General features: G+C 50.3%; 7 protein-coding genes across 7 annotated transcripts; 3 read left to right on the top strand and 4 right to left on the bottom strand.

Annotated features, from left to right (window-relative positions):
- Positions 1 to 747: 747 nt before the first annotated feature.
- On the bottom strand, positions 748 to 1,473 carry PV06_06881 (uncharacterized protein; the record flags this gene model as incomplete). Its single annotated transcript, XM_016408045.1, has 1 exon — positions 748 to 1,473. One exon carries the CDS (start codon positions 1,471 to 1,473, stop codon positions 748 to 750), a length of 726 nt encoding a protein of 241 aa, XP_016261525.1.
- A 3-nt stretch (positions 1,474 to 1,476) lies between these two features.
- PV06_06880 (uncharacterized protein) lies at positions 1,477 to 1,815 on the bottom strand (the record flags this gene model as incomplete). Its single annotated transcript, XM_016408044.1, has 1 exon — positions 1,477 to 1,815. One exon carries the CDS (start codon positions 1,813 to 1,815, stop codon positions 1,477 to 1,479), a length of 339 nt encoding a protein of 112 aa, XP_016261524.1.
- Positions 1,816 to 2,142: 327 nt separating this feature from the next.
- PV06_06879 (uncharacterized protein) lies at positions 2,143 to 5,244 on the top strand. Its single transcript, XM_016408043.1, has one exon. It carries the CDS (start codon positions 2,544 to 2,546, stop codon positions 5,010 to 5,012), a length of 2,469 nt encoding a protein of 822 aa, XP_016261523.1. The 5' UTR covers positions 2,143 to 2,543; the 3' UTR covers positions 5,013 to 5,244.
- Positions 5,245 to 5,257: 13 nt separating this feature from the next.
- Positions 5,258 to 8,171, bottom strand: PV06_06877 (uncharacterized protein). Its single transcript, XM_016408041.1, has 2 exons — positions 6,359 to 8,171; positions 5,258 to 6,255 (listed from the first exon to the last, which is right to left on the bottom strand). The coding sequence occupies exon 1, from the start codon at positions 7,918 to 7,920 to the stop codon at positions 7,417 to 7,419; it is 504 nt and encodes a 167-aa protein (XP_016261521.1). The 5' UTR covers positions 7,921 to 8,171; the 3' UTR covers positions 5,258 to 6,255; positions 6,359 to 7,416.
- PV06_06878 (uncharacterized protein) lies at positions 6,107 to 7,074 on the top strand (the record flags this gene model as incomplete). The annotated part of the gene is made up of 2 exons (XM_016408042.1): positions 6,107 to 6,150; positions 6,228 to 7,074. The coding sequence occupies 2 exons, from the start codon at positions 6,107 to 6,109 to the stop codon at positions 7,072 to 7,074; spliced, it is 891 nt and encodes a 296-aa protein (XP_016261522.1).
- A 1,105-nt stretch (positions 8,172 to 9,276) lies between the features above and the next one.
- Positions 9,277 to 14,472, top strand: PV06_06876 (uncharacterized protein). The gene is made up of 2 exons (XM_016408040.1): positions 9,277 to 9,545; positions 9,779 to 14,472. Exon 2 carries the CDS (start codon positions 10,013 to 10,015, stop codon positions 13,376 to 13,378), a length of 3,366 nt encoding a protein of 1,121 aa, XP_016261520.1. The 5' UTR covers positions 9,277 to 9,545; positions 9,779 to 10,012; the 3' UTR covers positions 13,379 to 14,472.
- On the bottom strand, positions 13,410 to 14,765 carry PV06_06875 (uncharacterized protein). Its single transcript, XM_016408039.1, has 3 exons — positions 14,484 to 14,765; positions 14,424 to 14,430; positions 13,410 to 14,357 (listed from the first exon to the last, which is right to left on the bottom strand). Exons 1-3 carry the CDS (start codon positions 14,545 to 14,547, stop codon positions 13,424 to 13,426), a joined length of 1,005 nt encoding a protein of 334 aa, XP_016261519.1. The 5' UTR covers positions 14,548 to 14,765; the 3' UTR covers positions 13,410 to 13,423.
- Between the last annotated feature and the right edge of the window lie 150 nt (positions 14,766 to 14,915).

Raw genomic sequence — 14,915 nt, 5'->3', positions numbered from 1 at the left:
CCGGTGACAATGCCAATCACGGCGACCCCTACCACGACGACTTACAAGTGGAGTAATACCAACAGCGACGACAAATGTCATGGTCATGGGTTTTGGCAAAGTTTCCGAGTGAGCGGATCGACCGACAAAGATGTCCTCTCCATGACCAGGACCACAGACCCCTCCATGGTGTATGAGGACATCAAGGGACACATTTGGATCGAGATGGGTGATTTGTCACACCTAAACCAAGTAAAAGAAAAGAAAAAAGAAAAGGAGAGGATAGGGAAGGATAGAGGAACGGTGAAGGAGAAGATTTGAAGGACCGACAAGGTCGCGAGGGTGTAAAGGGTGAGATTTATAGTATGAGGATGAGGATTAAAGATGGAAAAATTGACTTGTATAGCTATTCTTTTTTTTTGGTTGTTGCAGACAGGGTAGCAAGCGCTGGAGTTCGTGAAAAGAAACTGATGTCGAATCAAAGAAAGAAAAGCTGGGCAGATGTGACGGGGACGTTGTCTTCCCCAAATAAATATTAATTCCATCTACATTAGAGATGTGCACGGCACAACCTGATCAAGAGAATTGCAGAGTACAAGAACACGGAATAATGGTCGTCGTTTCATACTCAAATTTCCTTCTTTTTGAAACTAATTTAGAGACCCAAATACTGAATCAGATTCCCAAATCATAACGAGTACGCAATGGCGACAACACTACGGAGAATACCAGCAAACATGTCAATTTCACTTGCTACTCGTACCATCATCAAAACTTCAACCCCAAAGGATTGGCAGCAGCCACGTAATTGGTACTTGGTGCATTACTCTTCTTCGCAGGACTGGGCTTGACAGGAGTCGACTTCTGCACCGACACAGGCTTCCTGGCTGCTCCATTATTGGTCTTCTTCGCTGTCGGGTTCGACGTGGTATTCTCACCAGGCTTCTTCCTCAACGCACCTGGGTTCGGTGCTGTCGACGTTTTGTTGGTCGACGGTGGCGGCGCAGAGACACCGGCCTTCTTCACCGGCCCGGCACCGTTGGTGGTGGCAGCCTTCTTTGCGCCAACTGGCTTTGGACCGGGGGCAGGAAGAGCCTTTCTGGGAGTACCGGCCTCGATCCTCTTCTGAGGTTGGACGGACTTGCTTGTCGTCATCAACGTCCTCGACGGCGATGGCTTGGGAGGTGTGTACATGGTGGGATGTGTCACCGTTCGCCTACCACCCGTCTTACCGGCACTCAACCCCAAGGGATTGTTTGCCGTCACCGCCCGGACCCCATCAGCTGCCGTCCAGTCCATGATGGCATTGCCATAATCCTTTGCTCCATCTCCATAATGTCTGATTGACCTGTTGATCCCTTCACCTACTCCGTTGATGCTGTTTCCCACGGCGTTCACCGCACCTCCTGCAAAAGCACCGGCGGTGGCCACGGTGCCCGAAACGGTCGGAGCGAGTGCTTCGGACACTTTGCCCAACACCCACTGCGTCGCCATTGTTTAAGCTGCTGGTGTGGCCGTGACGGACTTGCGAGGACCAAGCTTGGGTGGCTTTCGTCTGGCCTTTTCGCTCGACGTCTGGGAGACTGCGTCAGAGTTGTCAACCGCCTTCTCTGGCAATTGTTTGGGAGGAGCGAGGGATTGACGAGTCGAGGTCAACTTCTCTCGTGCTGGTGGACGTGGAGTGCCGCTATGGTCCTCTGGTTGAGGCTTGGGAGGGAGTTTGGGGGCAGTTCGGACTTTCCACTCTGGTTTTGCCTTGGGAGCCGTATGTCCTCGAGTGGCAGTGATGTTGATAAAGTCCTTGTCAAAGAAAATATCAAAAGATACGTTAGGCATTTGGACAAGGGGGGAATGTATCGCTCAGTCTTGGGATGTGACTGAGCTTTGATTTGGTCGAAATGGTGAAGTAAGAAGAGCAAGGGGGAAGGTGATGTCAAATACTAGTAAGAACGCTCGTAGAGTGTACAGATTCTCGATGTCATGTCTCGATGGGATTCTCTTTCGATCTGTAGGACAAAGGAAGAGAGGATTGATTGATATCGACGGCGTCAAGCGGGGAGGAACGTCATCCGGGGTCCAGTTGATCCGCACAGCCACAGGGTTGATATCCTGTTTTTCGTGCTTTTTGTGCCTTTTGCACCCAAACATCCCTGTAGCTACGGGCTAGTCTCGACAAATCCCTTTTCAACGATCGCCTGATGATGCCTGCAACAAGCGATGAAGCAAGGATGGTAGAAGCGGATTCCCATTCAATTCGCCTATCATTCTTGACTGCTACCACTACTTCTCACGACGCCACAGAAACCCACGACTTGATCGTCTCACTACCTCGCACAACGCAAAGGGCTTCCGACCCTCTCCACGTCTTTCACAGGGTTAGTACGTCAGAGGTGGCGTTCTGGACCTGTCACTCAAAAATTGTAAGGAAATTGAATACCATCGTCACTGTGAAGTGACAGTCGACAGTGACAACGGCGGCGAGGGTACTCGATATTCTGGCGACGACAATGAACAGTTGCCACAGACGATAACATCGTCTTGACACTCTCTACACAATAGCAAACATGGCTACAGTCCAACCAGCACTAGAACCGGCTGCAGGCTTCTCTCTCGAATCCCGAGCGGAGCGTCCAGATCGCGTGCCTCTACAAAAAGGGCAATATTCAATCGCATCGAGAGCTGTAGCCCTGTCGACATACTTCTTGTCCGGAGCACTTGCCATCAATCTCTCGCAGTTTCTAGGAGCTCCGCTGGCTCTGGTCAATCAAGACTGGTACAACGCATGGATCGCCTTCACCAAACAGTCCTTTGGGCTGCTTACCATGACCCTGACACAGACATTCGCGCCAACAAAGGTCATTGTGTCCGGCGACGCATCTGTTCGAGGCCAGCTCCTCAAGTCGGTCGATGGCGACCTCGTTCTTGATTTCCCAGAGAGACTTCTTCTCATCGCGAACCACCAGATCTATACCGACTGGCTATATTTGTGGTGGATAGCTTACTGCAATGGTATGCATGGACGGTTGTACATTATCTTGAAGGAATCACTCAAGAAGATTCCAATATTGGGATGGGGCATGCAATTCAATCAATTCATTTTCCTGAAGCGGAACTGGGAACAAGATCGGCCCAACATGGCAACTGCACTTCAGAAGCTGAACAAGCTCACGGATCCCATGTGGCTCCTCCTCTTCCCTGAAGGTACCAACCTGGCCCCAAGTACTCGTGCGAAGAGTGCCGCTTGGGCAAAAAAGAACAATATCGCCGACACTCGACATGTTCTGCTACCACGCAGCACCGGTCTGCACTTTTGTCTGGAGCAACTCAAGGACTCCGTTGATTATGTTTACGATTGCACGGTAGCATACGAAGGGGTGCCACGAGGACAATTTGCTCAAGATATCTTCACCCTCAAGGCAGGCTATCTCGAAGGACGGCCTCCGAAGTCTGTAAGCATGCATTGGCGGCGGTTTGCTGTCAAAGACATCCCACTTCACAATGACAAGGCGTTCGAACTTTGGCTTCTTGCCCGCTGGAGAGAAAAGGATGTTCTCATTGAACAGTGGTACCAGACCGGTAAATTTCCTGCAGACACGGGTGTGACCAAGTACAAGTCCGGCAGGACACTTCGCGGCTGTGGACATATGGATGTGCCCATTCGCTCAAGCCACTGGTACGAGTTCCTTCAAATATTTGCCCCCATGGGCATCCTTGCCATGGTATTGTACATCTTCTATGGCGACCTACCGCAGAAGTTTTGGAAGAGTATCAATCGAGAAGCACTCCAATCGGGCACGGATGATGTGAAGAGAGCAAGTGCACAGGCTGGCAAGCAAGTGAAGTCTGCATCAACCTCGCTCAGCGGGTTAACCCTCGACTCCTTCTTTGATCCGGCACAGCAACAGGATACATTCAAAGCTGGTGCCATGGCGGTCCAGAAGCTGCTCAACTCACCGTCAGCACAGACTCTGCTCAACCGCGCCGATTTCATCCAGCAATTTCTCTCAGACCCACAGAAGATGGTCACTGATAGCATTACGGACAGACAAGAGAATTTCATGCATCAATTGGCGGAAGAGGAAGCAAGGAGGCAGCGAGGTCGAATATCTAGCGTGAATGGGACTACCAGGACTGCTCCAGGGGCCATTGCAAACCGCACATCTGCCCAGAAAGGGACATTCTGGTCGCAGGTCGATGCCGAGGAGAAGAGCAGACGAGGGTCAGTTGTGTCAGCGCCGGCGCCAAATCAAACAAGACCAAAAGGAACGTTTTGGAAGGATCTCAAAGCAGTGGAGGAGAAGAAGAATGCTCCAGCACACAAGGGGACGTTTTGGGACGACGTCAAAACAGAAGAGAATACTAGATATGGTACGGTTGTCACATTATCCAGTAACGCTTCGACTGCCGTGGCATCGACAAATTCGACGTCTACAAGGGGCACTGCACCTAAAATCGGACCACGGAAGACTCCTGTCTCTGGATCAGGTCAGAAAGCATCGGCTACCACTATCCCCAAGGTATCAAACACAACGAGTCCAGCAAAGACTACACAGAAAGCAGCATCTCCTGCCACGGCAAGGAAGATGAGTATATCGGCACAGACGACAACGCCTGCCAAAGCTTTGAAGGCTAAATCGACAAACACGGCACCGTCAAAGACAACACCAAAACCGATCACATCGAGTGTGAACTCGGCACCCAAGCAGGTGAAATCTACAGCGACACCTACACCTCTGAAGGTTGGAAGTGGGACTAAACCTAAACCCGTGCCTGTTTCTGCGTCTAAACTACCGTCCAGCAAGCCCACGGCTACGACGACTCCAAATGCCGGTCAGAAGAAACCTTCTACTCCTGCGTCAAAACCCGCCTCGAAACCTATCAAGGTCACCAACCCATCTGCGAGAACTCCTTCAGTGGCGGTCAAGAAACCTGAATCGAAGCCAGCACCAAGCACAAAATCAACCATGGCTTCCAACCCGTCGAAACTGGCGACAAAGACAAGTGGACCACCAAAGTTGAAAAGCAAGACTTGATGTAAAAGAACCGAGGGTTTTGTTCCTCCTTACCACCTTTTTTGCGGCCATTAACTGCATGTCATCTCACATCATTTTGGGATACCATGTATCAAAGCCAGCGAAGCCAAGTCAAAAAGCTCCTCATCTCCTTGTACAACATTCTCAACGAAGCGATGATTTTGTGTGTCGGACCTCCTTCTCAGCATGGGCTGGTATTCGGTACGGGATGTAGTGCTCCAGGCAACCTGTGTAGTCCTGTGATTCTACAGGATGTAATAACAAAAATATACCATATACTCGTAGTCGTACACATTCTCCATCCTCTTCTTCATGTTTGCCGTGGACGTATAAAATAGTCGATTTTCAGATCGGCCCTACCTATTCAACTCTCACCCGCTTATTCTCCTTGCGCTTCATGTTCATGATTCACGGCACCAACGACGACAATAAGAGCAATTCATATTCACCATCAATAGAGAACCACAAATCACGAATCACCCTAAATGACTTCTCCGCTCTTCACCTTCTAGCCTTGTCCCTTCGCCGCCACCACCACCATCACCACCACAAAACGTGTGCTATTGTATGCAGACTGAATAACTCAATCAAGGAGTATTCACGCATGACTTCTCTTTCATTTGTTTGGTCTTGTTGTATTGTATCTACCTCCCCTACAAACGATTGTACCTGCCTGAATTAACGGGTGACATGCCCTCTCCAACAAGTGTCAAGCCTTGAACAATCGTCTCTTGATACCTGAATCAGAACCACTTCACTTCACAGGGCTCAGACTCGGGGTCAAACAGAATATAAAAATCTTCTTCTTTTCCTTTCCCCTTCCAACTCTTGTCTCGTTGTATACCTTTCATCACAAACAGAAGTCCAAAGTAGTGCGAGAATCATCCTTGCCAATACTGTTCCATCACATCTCTTCCATCTCTCTGTCTCCCTTCCATCATCACACAAGTCTCACAAGTTCATACTCATCATCTTGCAAACTTGTTCTTTGTGACCGGACTTTTCCACCTTCATTGGATCTTGACAGACAGACAGCTTTCCGCACCTCAAGAACGACATTTAGACTGTTTCCCAAGAACAAAAACAGCCCAACAATGTCCCAATCAATCACCTCATTGTCCCCTTCAAAGCTCAGAGAGTAAGTAGATCGAGAACCATCTCAATCATGCTTCTATCATGACCACGTTTGCTGACCACATTTTTGTGTGTAATTAGCCTCAAGTATGGCGAAACCGTCACCGTCCTATACAGAGAGTCAGACAACACCGAAGCTCGAGTCTTGAGAGATGGGTTCCCAAAAAAGTTGGCCATGGCCTTTTCCAAGAAATGGAAGGATGAATTCCCACCTATCAACAAGACCAAAACCCAGGACCTCCTCAACTTGGTTCCACCCAAAAAGACCATCACCATCGTCGGAGGAAACATGGTCATCCACAAGCATGTCCTCGCCTGGATGGTGTCTTGCTGCGACGGCAAGGGACTCAAGACCTTCTCCAACCCTCGCTTCAAGGCCTTTGCCTACCTGTACTATGCCCGATCCTGCGCCTCGATCGTCGGTTGTGAGTACCTCGAAAGCATCCTCGGCAAGCGCATGGAGACCATGGCCAACAATCAAATCCATTCCGAGGACGTCCGCATGCTCTGGATGGCTAGTCCACCGGACGCCGAGATGAAGAGATTTCTAGCCGAGCATATTGCAATTCGCTTCGGGACCGGCACCCTCAAGGCCAAGGGATCCTACCGCACCTTGAGGGAGGAAGTGCCGAGTTTCAACAAGGCGGTCGACGACATCTTGAACGCGAAAAAGGCACGAGGCGAGTTGAGTCCGGCGTCTCTGGAACGAAAGAAGAACAATAGCAACAACAAAAAGAAGCCTGTCAAGACCGCCGCGAACAAGGGGCTCAAGGAGGGTGGTGGCCGTGTTGGTGCTGGAAATAGTGAAGGGGTGAGCGACGCCAAAATGGGTGGTGCGGTGCAAGCAACAAAGGTGGTTCGACGAGGGGCCAAGGGTCGACCGATCTATGCCAAGTTGGATCTGGAGTCTGTCTCGGTCACAAAGTGAGCAGCAACAACAAAAGGGGTTGAAAGGGGTGTGTTGTTGGTGTTGTTGATGTTGTTGCTACTTGTGGCTCTTGGTGTTCATCGAGGAAAGGGGTGGCTTGATTGGCATGGGTTTTCTTTTGTACATGGAGCATCCGCCAGGTTCAACACCAACACAAGCTTGCTGGGACCTGGTACAACACGGGGGAGATAAATGTGTTGTACATGGGTAGTTACCTAAAATGAAAGCCAGCCTCTTTTTCCCTTCTCTTTTATACGATAAAATTCGCTATTTTATGATGATAGGCTCGAGGAGTACTCCGGTCACAAAGGAGCGAGTCCCCGGGTGTTGATTCCTCACAACTCATCCCCGAGGTCCAAAAGCCACCCACGCAAAGCAAACCAAGGCGGGCAGATCTGTGAGCAGTGTTCTCTGCAAGTGCACCCGGAGCCACTTCTTGACGTACTCCATGCTGCGGCCCTTTTTCTCTTCCTCCTCGTCGCAGATGGACTTGATGACTTGTGAAATGTGGTAACCGTAGGCAAAATGTCCGGCGGAAAAGGCGGCCCCGGCAAAGCAGAGCTTCCTCGGCAGGCTGTAGTGTGGGAAGTGCGTGGCCGCGTTTATCCCGCCCGCCACGCCCGTGAGGCCGATGGTGAAGACGGTGACGAGTCCCGCAGGTAGAAAGTCCTTCCACCAAAGACGAACGGTCTTGTTGGCCGCCGGGGCGTCCACCTTGGCGGCATTGATGAACGGTAGGAAGATGGTGGGTTCGACGATGGCGTAAAAGACGGTCAAGGAGGAGGAGATCAGAGGGATGGTGAGGGCAAGGCTAGGACGAAGCCCTACACTCGTGGCGGTCGACATGACTGCGAGGGGAAAAAAGAGTAGTCTGCAAGGTCAGCGATTGTGTAGATTCAGAACCGGTACGGTATGTTTGGACAACGGTTCATTCATATATGAGGACGGAGGGAGTAAGCGTCGACATTTTTCGCGCAATGTTGTCATACGTAGCTCAGTCAAGTCATACCACCTGAGGTTGTCCTCAGAGCGTGATGAGTTCGGAGACGTCGATTCGAGTGTGGACTCTGAAGGAGCCGCCCCCCCGCATGCTGGTGTGTCTTTTTGTACTAAATTCCGTACACCATTAATATCGCTCCCTTGGTTCTCGGTTTGGTGTTCGCCATGGAGATTGTGGCAAAGGGGCCTCTTATTTCTTATGCAGAAGTCCGAGATAGTTACACGTTACACAGGATGAGTGTTCCATCTGCATGTCAGAAGCATGGGGTAATATCGATTGCCACACTTGCAGAGTGCATGACGCCAATGTAGGTAGCAATGCAGGGATGGGTGAGAGAGACATGGGTTCTTCTGGACGCTGATTGAATGATGCTTGAAAGTTGCATGTGCATATGTCGGGGGATTTTGTGACGGCTAGACACGAGAGAACGACACGACCATTCTACTCGTACACATGTTGACACTCTTACATGCTTTGGTCACCTCGTGTGTGTCCTACATACAAAAGTTGTCATCCCGTGTCGAATCTACTACCTCTAGTTAGAGAAGTGAGAGACACGGTATAGGCTAAAGGCACAATGAAACATGCCAGGGGCAACGTATTTACTATCTTTAACTAGACCGACTCGCTCCGTGCCCTTTTAGCGCTGGGGTTTTAGGGCAAAGGTGGGCAACTAGCTAGAAACGAGGTTTGGCCTGGACGCGCATTTCGCAACGAACGATCCACTGATGCGAATGTCCTCTGCTACAGTAGACGCTGAAGATCCCAAAAACGCCACAAGCCATAATGTCAAGGTCCAATGGCGTTCTAACTACTCGTACGCGGGAAGTAGACTCGATATGTGACAGGAACGGTGACGAGAGAATTATAAAGTATGCAGACAGGGGGTAAGGAGTATGAGTTTATTCGATTTGATGCGATAGGAGAGTTTTACTCCGTATACCAGACCAGACCTTAGGTACCTACTTGTTGATATGCCCCCTAAGGTACCTTAGGTACGGTTTATGGTGTACTGTAGGTGCAGAAAACCCAAGAGAGAAACCTCAAGGAGCCCTAAAGGTGCCCTAGTGATACCCTAAAGATCCCCCTAGAACAGCCTAGAGGTCAATCAAATTCACTTTTACTCCATAGTCGCGATCTGTCTCGCGTTGACTGCAGAATTCTCTTAGTAACTCGTCTTTCTCGCCCATTGTTGCCTCAAAGAAAAATGTCCCTCTGTCATTCCAGCATCATGCAAAACCCATTTTCCCTTTCCCCTCGCTTCTCTGAATCCTGAATTCCTACTGTATAATTCTAATTCTATCTCGTGGTGGAGATAGCAAAGGTTCACATCCTGCCGACTTCAAAACCGATTCAGCTAGTTCGTCCTGGGCCTTGTCTTTCAGTTGGCGCGAGTACGATCTTCTCTTTTCCTACTTCGTACCCTCAACGTCCCCCTGGCTACTTCACTACCCGACGCCGGGTTCACCTTGTCAGTATCCATTTTCTATTCCTCGCCCAATCCTTGTTGCCACGTCCAGCCAGAGCGTTTTCAGTTACTGTACGGATATCCCGATCGCGAACTCCATCTTTCTGAATCCGTCTGTCCCTCTCCCTCTCTCTCTCTCTGTGCAGCAGGCGAGCCGATTCCTGTTCGGTAAAGGTTTCAGAGACCCAAACTCGCCAGAAAAACGTACCGAAATTTGTGCTGATCAGGACTGGCAGTGTTTCTCGCTGTTCGATGGTGAGGAATAGTCAGTGAACTTCACCTCAGCAATGATAAGCCATCCATAGATACTTTTTTGGCATCTCGACACAACCCTGCAAACGACCACAGCACCATTTCTTGCCGTCCAGCAAAAAAATTTCCCACCTGACAAGGCATTTTTCTTCCGCCAGAAAATCATGCAGTGAATGCCATCCTAGCAATTGTCAAGTCCGATACCTCAATGCGTAGCGATGGCCCCAAACGAATCAAGGGAATCTTCACGGCCACTGGCCGACTACTTCTGGATTGCCGGCCTGGACAGTCAACAGCTGGTGGATGCCTTTTCCCAACCCAGACTATCTTACGACTTTAATGACAGCAACGGTATTGATGTGCCGATAAAGGAGGAACCGACGACAAATGACAAAGACGACCAAAATTCGATTCTTCAATCGCCCCCGACTTCTCCCCACCACTCGAGACATGATTCATATCAAAGACTGTCTCAACTCTCGGACGAGGCTAGGGACGCTATCCAGAGTTTGAATGATGTGGCGCAATCACCGAGAAGCAACCGAAGCAGTATGACCATTCGACCGCCCGCTCCAATTGGTGGTCCTCGCATGTCATCTGCCTTGAGTGAAGCAGACTTCGAAAGGGCAATGAAAAGGTTTGCGACGGATCGAGACACCTTTTTCCTCGACCTCAGTTTCAATGCATCAGAGACAGCCAAGCAATCTCGGCCCAAGTCACGGCCTCAGACGCAGAAGATTGTGCTCGAGGACGAACTGTCTCCCCTACCGAATCGCAACTTTGGCAGCATCCGCAGACACATGTCCTTCAAAGATATGAGCAGCACAAAACGACAACCATCCGTGGCGAGACACACCTCAACCCGAACATCGCGCAGATTGAGCAGCTACAATTCGGTAATACCTAGTCCAGAAATGTTGCGCGTTCCTCCAGACGAGCATCCATTGACACGTAAATTCGAGCCCGTACTATTGGAGAGGTATCCTCGCAAGTCAACGTTCGATCACATGAAAGGACGAGGGCCATTTCCAGAATATGTGCCCATGTTTGCATTCCCTAACGATATCAAGGTCGTTTGCGCCGACTCCAGGCCTAGGTCGACGTGGCATGAGTTTTCTATGACCGCCTCCGACGGCTCCAGGATATTCGCTGTCCAAGTTACATTGTGGATCCCGGTGAGCCGTCAGTTGGCATCGGACCTTGAGAAGAAATGCGACGAGTGGAGGAATGCACACATGTCCGACGCGGAACGAGAACTGGCCTCTTCTCTCGAGGAGAGATTGACAACTGAAAGTGCCAAGTTGTCACGATTGCTGGCACAACTTCCCGAGGTATCTCCAGACTCCCAAGAAAGAGAGCAGCTAGAGGATGATATCAGTGCCGTCGAAGAGAAGATCAGCATGATGGCTGATATGTTGCGACCGCTGCGGCACGGCTCGGTGACTGATATCCAAGGTCTGGGCATTGGTGAAACACAGTATTGGATTCCTAGAGCCTACGGGATCCTCGGAAAAGAGCCCTCATCGATCAATTTCTGGCGACAATGGTTGCGCGCTGTCGTGGTTCCCATGACGGATGGTGGAATCCTCAGAGTTCCCCCCAGCTCACCTAAAGTCGGCATGTGGCAACCTTTGGAACGTTACGTTTTTAGCCTATGTATGGAGGCCCCCAGTCCACTGTCCTCAAAAGTTCAAGTCCAGGTGTCGATACGAGAACTCAAACTGTACGCGAAGAAGGAAGCTGCAAACGAACTGCCTGGCAGTCGAACAACCGATCTGTACCCCTTGTTCAGAACACTCACTATTCCCAACATTGTATTATTATTCGAATATGTCTTGGCCGAATCCAGAATCATCCTACTTTCTTCACACACATCCATGCTTCAACTAGTCAGCAAAGCAATTTTGGATCTGATATGGCCACTTGAATGGGCCGGGGTGTACATTCCTGTATTACCATCACGACTTGTCCAGGCACTCGATGCGCCTTGCCCGTACATTTGTGGTATCAACCGCAAGTACGAAAAGTATGACCTGCCAGAAGACGACTTTGTCCTAGTTGATCTCGACAAGAATGAATTGCATAGCGTCGGGCCGCCACCGAATTTGCCGAAACAACAAAGAAGGAAATTGATATCCCTTTTACATCAGGCGGCGCCGCTACATCACAGCTTTGGAGTGGCACCAGGGAGCACGCCTTACGCGGCAGAGACTTTTCCCCATGATGCCTTCTCGGCGGAGATCGAGACCCCTTTCACGGCCATCGCTAAATCGACAAATTTAGATAAGTTGGCCAGTTTGAGCTCGACGTCTTTCGGCCCACAGGCTGCTTCAGATATGATTCGGCGTGCACCAATGTTGAATGTCTTCTTGAGCGGGGGGCCAACTCGGGGGAAGAGTATCGATCGGCCCAGAACAGCCTCAACTGTTACCGCCCGGCAGTCTTTCCACACGGACTCGGATGGAATGTCTCCCATTAAAGGAGGCTTCTCCTATGGCCTTGGTAATGGATCACCTCGCAACGATTCAGGGTATAGTTTACAAACGACTCTGCGAGAGAAGAGATCAGGTCATTTCGATTCCATGTCAAAACGAAGTTTCTCTGGATCCACACACATGATAAGAAAGGCTAGTCTCCCCTTTGTACGACACAATGCAAGTCCTTCGACAATCTCATCCCCGGACATGCGCAGCGCATCCACTTATGCACCTTCTACGTATGCCCAATCTACTTTGGCCGCATCGACGATAATGCCGCATATGCACGTCCACCATGCAGCGACAAATACAGATTCCACGTTTTGGGTCGAAGGGCATTGCCTGCAATGGCGAGGAACCGATGGGCCCTCAACTTGTGTTCTCTGTGATGAGAAAGCCCAAGACGGCTACTACCGGTGCTCTGGGTGTGGATTTGTCATTCATGACCGGTGCGCTTCTCTGATCACCATCGTCTGCTCGTCAGCCTTCTATCCCGACCAGGTTCGAGCAGCATTCGTCCGATGCCTGGCAAGCCTTTTCTACACCTATCGGAAATTCATGTATCCCGCACCACCTCAAAAGAGAAAGCTCGGGGCTGTCTATCAACTCGAAAGTGAAACGTTCATTCGATCCCTACCTCCCGATCACGCAGCTTACATGGAAATGCTCCAACAAACACAAGCGTGGAACGAATTTGTCATGGATCGCGAGGAGAACTCCACGAAACCTTCGGTAGCTCTATTTGACGCCATCATCGCGGCCAAACGAGGACGAGCAGGGTTCAGGTCATCTCTGTCAGGCCTTGGACGAAAGAGTCTCGTTTCGAGATCAGTGTCTGGGATCATGAAGACCGACGTACTCTCTGACACGTCGCAACACCAGTGGCGCATCATCGCGATACCAGGAGGCACTGAAAGACCAGAAATCGGGTCGGCGGCAAAGGGGCGAGACTACCACAGCATCATCACACGAACTCCCGCCAAGCTGGAAGATGGCTTGTTCAAGCAGGAGGAGACAGTTCCTGATCTACCAGCGATCAAGCCGAGGAAGTTAAGGGTCAGTACCGTGGCTGGGAAGATGAACGGGCTCAGCATGCATGCACCATGATTTCAACTTTTACGACGTACAAATTTATCATCGACAAATGAACAATCATGACACCTTCCGCCTCGTCAAAAGATTCCCTGTACTCAAAGCACCTCGTTCACCCATGGATGTCCGCCATTGGATGGCCAGTTGGCCTAGCACTGCTCTGCCCTCCCTTCTCATACTAGAACGTAATTCCTCGAGCCCTTCAGATACATCCTGTTCTTGCTCTACGAGGAAAGCTACTTGGATAATGTCTCTAACATTCACGAAAGGGTTTTGAACTTCGACTCCAGCATCCCTTTCCGCATCCCAGTTAAGAGATGTGGCTCTGAAAGGTGCCTTGGCCTGGAGTCGTGCCTCTTCAAGAACAATCGAACTGTCGGACACATTTTCGAGCTGAGCTTCCAGCACGTACCGAGCTAGAATTGCCCTTCCATATGGGCCATGGCTTTTATCAGGAACTTCGACTGATGGAAGCTCCGTTGCTTTCGTCCGCACGCTCAGACATGGCTGAGCAACAAACTGGTACAACTTTCGAAATGACCGTACCTTTCCACTGGTTGCCTGACCATCGCCAGACGTTGTCTCTGTGTATGAAACATTGACTGCAAGGACATGGTTGCCTTCCTCCTTGAGATCGAATTGGATTATTCTCTGTAGCGATCTATTGGGGTCTGCTTGGTCCTCTTCGGCATCGGCAGCAAGGAGTTCCAACGGGACAGATTGGGATGGAGTCTGCATTTCCGCGATAATCCTGGTGCCGGACACAGATTTGAAAGTTCGGCCTGGTGGAAGTTCATTGTTGGCGCAAAGTGCGCACGAAAAAGTCTCCCCTACATGAGCTGAGCCAAAAGAAGGCGGAAGCCCAAGATTACCGGAGAGGACGAACTCTTGGTCGGTGGTATCGCTTGGATATGCAGCGGAAGCTGCTTGTGGTATCTTGGTCTCACTCTCGCGTGGCAGCGGGTGTTGTTGGGCTAGTGATGGTCGTGAGAGCCTAATTTTGGATGAGAACGGTGATTAGAAAGAAATGCTATGAGTGACCTTGGGAGCACCAAAATACCTTAGAACTAATTGTATTAGCACAATAAGAAATTGTAATTGCAAACGACAACAAACTCACCCTTGAGGGACACCGAGTGAGGCTCCTTGGGAAACCCGCCTGTATCAGCCCTGGCTCTGGCCATGAGCTGGACATCAATAGAGAGTCTCGCTTAAGAGGGAATGAGACTCATAGACTGTTCGCGTGAAGGTCTCCCCGGTGCCGGGTTTCGGCCAGACGGGGTCAGCGTGGCAATGATGATCTATTGACTTGCCGTCATCGATAGTTCATCATAGTTTAATCTTTGTTCTGGAGGGGCTCAACTTTCTTTCTTTCTAGTCAGTTCAGGAGCACGACGAGATATGGATGGACGGACCAACGATGAATCCGGAGGCTGAAGTCCAAGACAGAACAGACAGACGTCTTGGCACAACGACTACGGAGTCGTGATTACTGCGTTACTCCTCGTTGCCCCGGACACTTGGAACCCCAAACAAAACGCGTTCCATCTTC

This window comes from Exophiala oligosperma (assembly GCF_000835515.1).
Source record: "Exophiala oligosperma strain CBS 72588 unplaced genomic scaffold supercont1.6, whole genome shotgun sequence".
NCBI classification, from domain to species: Eukaryota; Fungi; Ascomycota; class Eurotiomycetes; order Chaetothyriales; family Herpotrichiellaceae; genus Exophiala; species Exophiala oligosperma.
Note: the sequence above shows the minus strand (reverse complement) of the source record. Positions and strands in the feature narration are given on the sequence as shown.

Excerpts from the sequence above, each read along its gene's own strand:
- PV06_06877 (XM_016408041.1), bottom strand. The coding sequence starts at position 7,920 with ATGTCGACCGCCACGAGTGTAGGGCTTCGTCCTAGCCTTGCCCTCACC.
- PV06_06876 (XM_016408040.1), top strand. The coding sequence starts at position 10,013 with ATGGCCCCAAACGAATCAAGGGAATCTTCACGGCCACTGGCCGACTAC.
- PV06_06875 (XM_016408039.1), bottom strand. The coding sequence starts at position 14,547 with ATGGCCAGAGCCAGGGCTGATACAGGCGGGTTTCCCAAGGAGCCTCAC.
- PV06_06879 (XM_016408043.1), top strand. The coding sequence starts at position 2,544 with ATGGCTACAGTCCAACCAGCACTAGAACCGGCTGCAGGCTTCTCTCTC.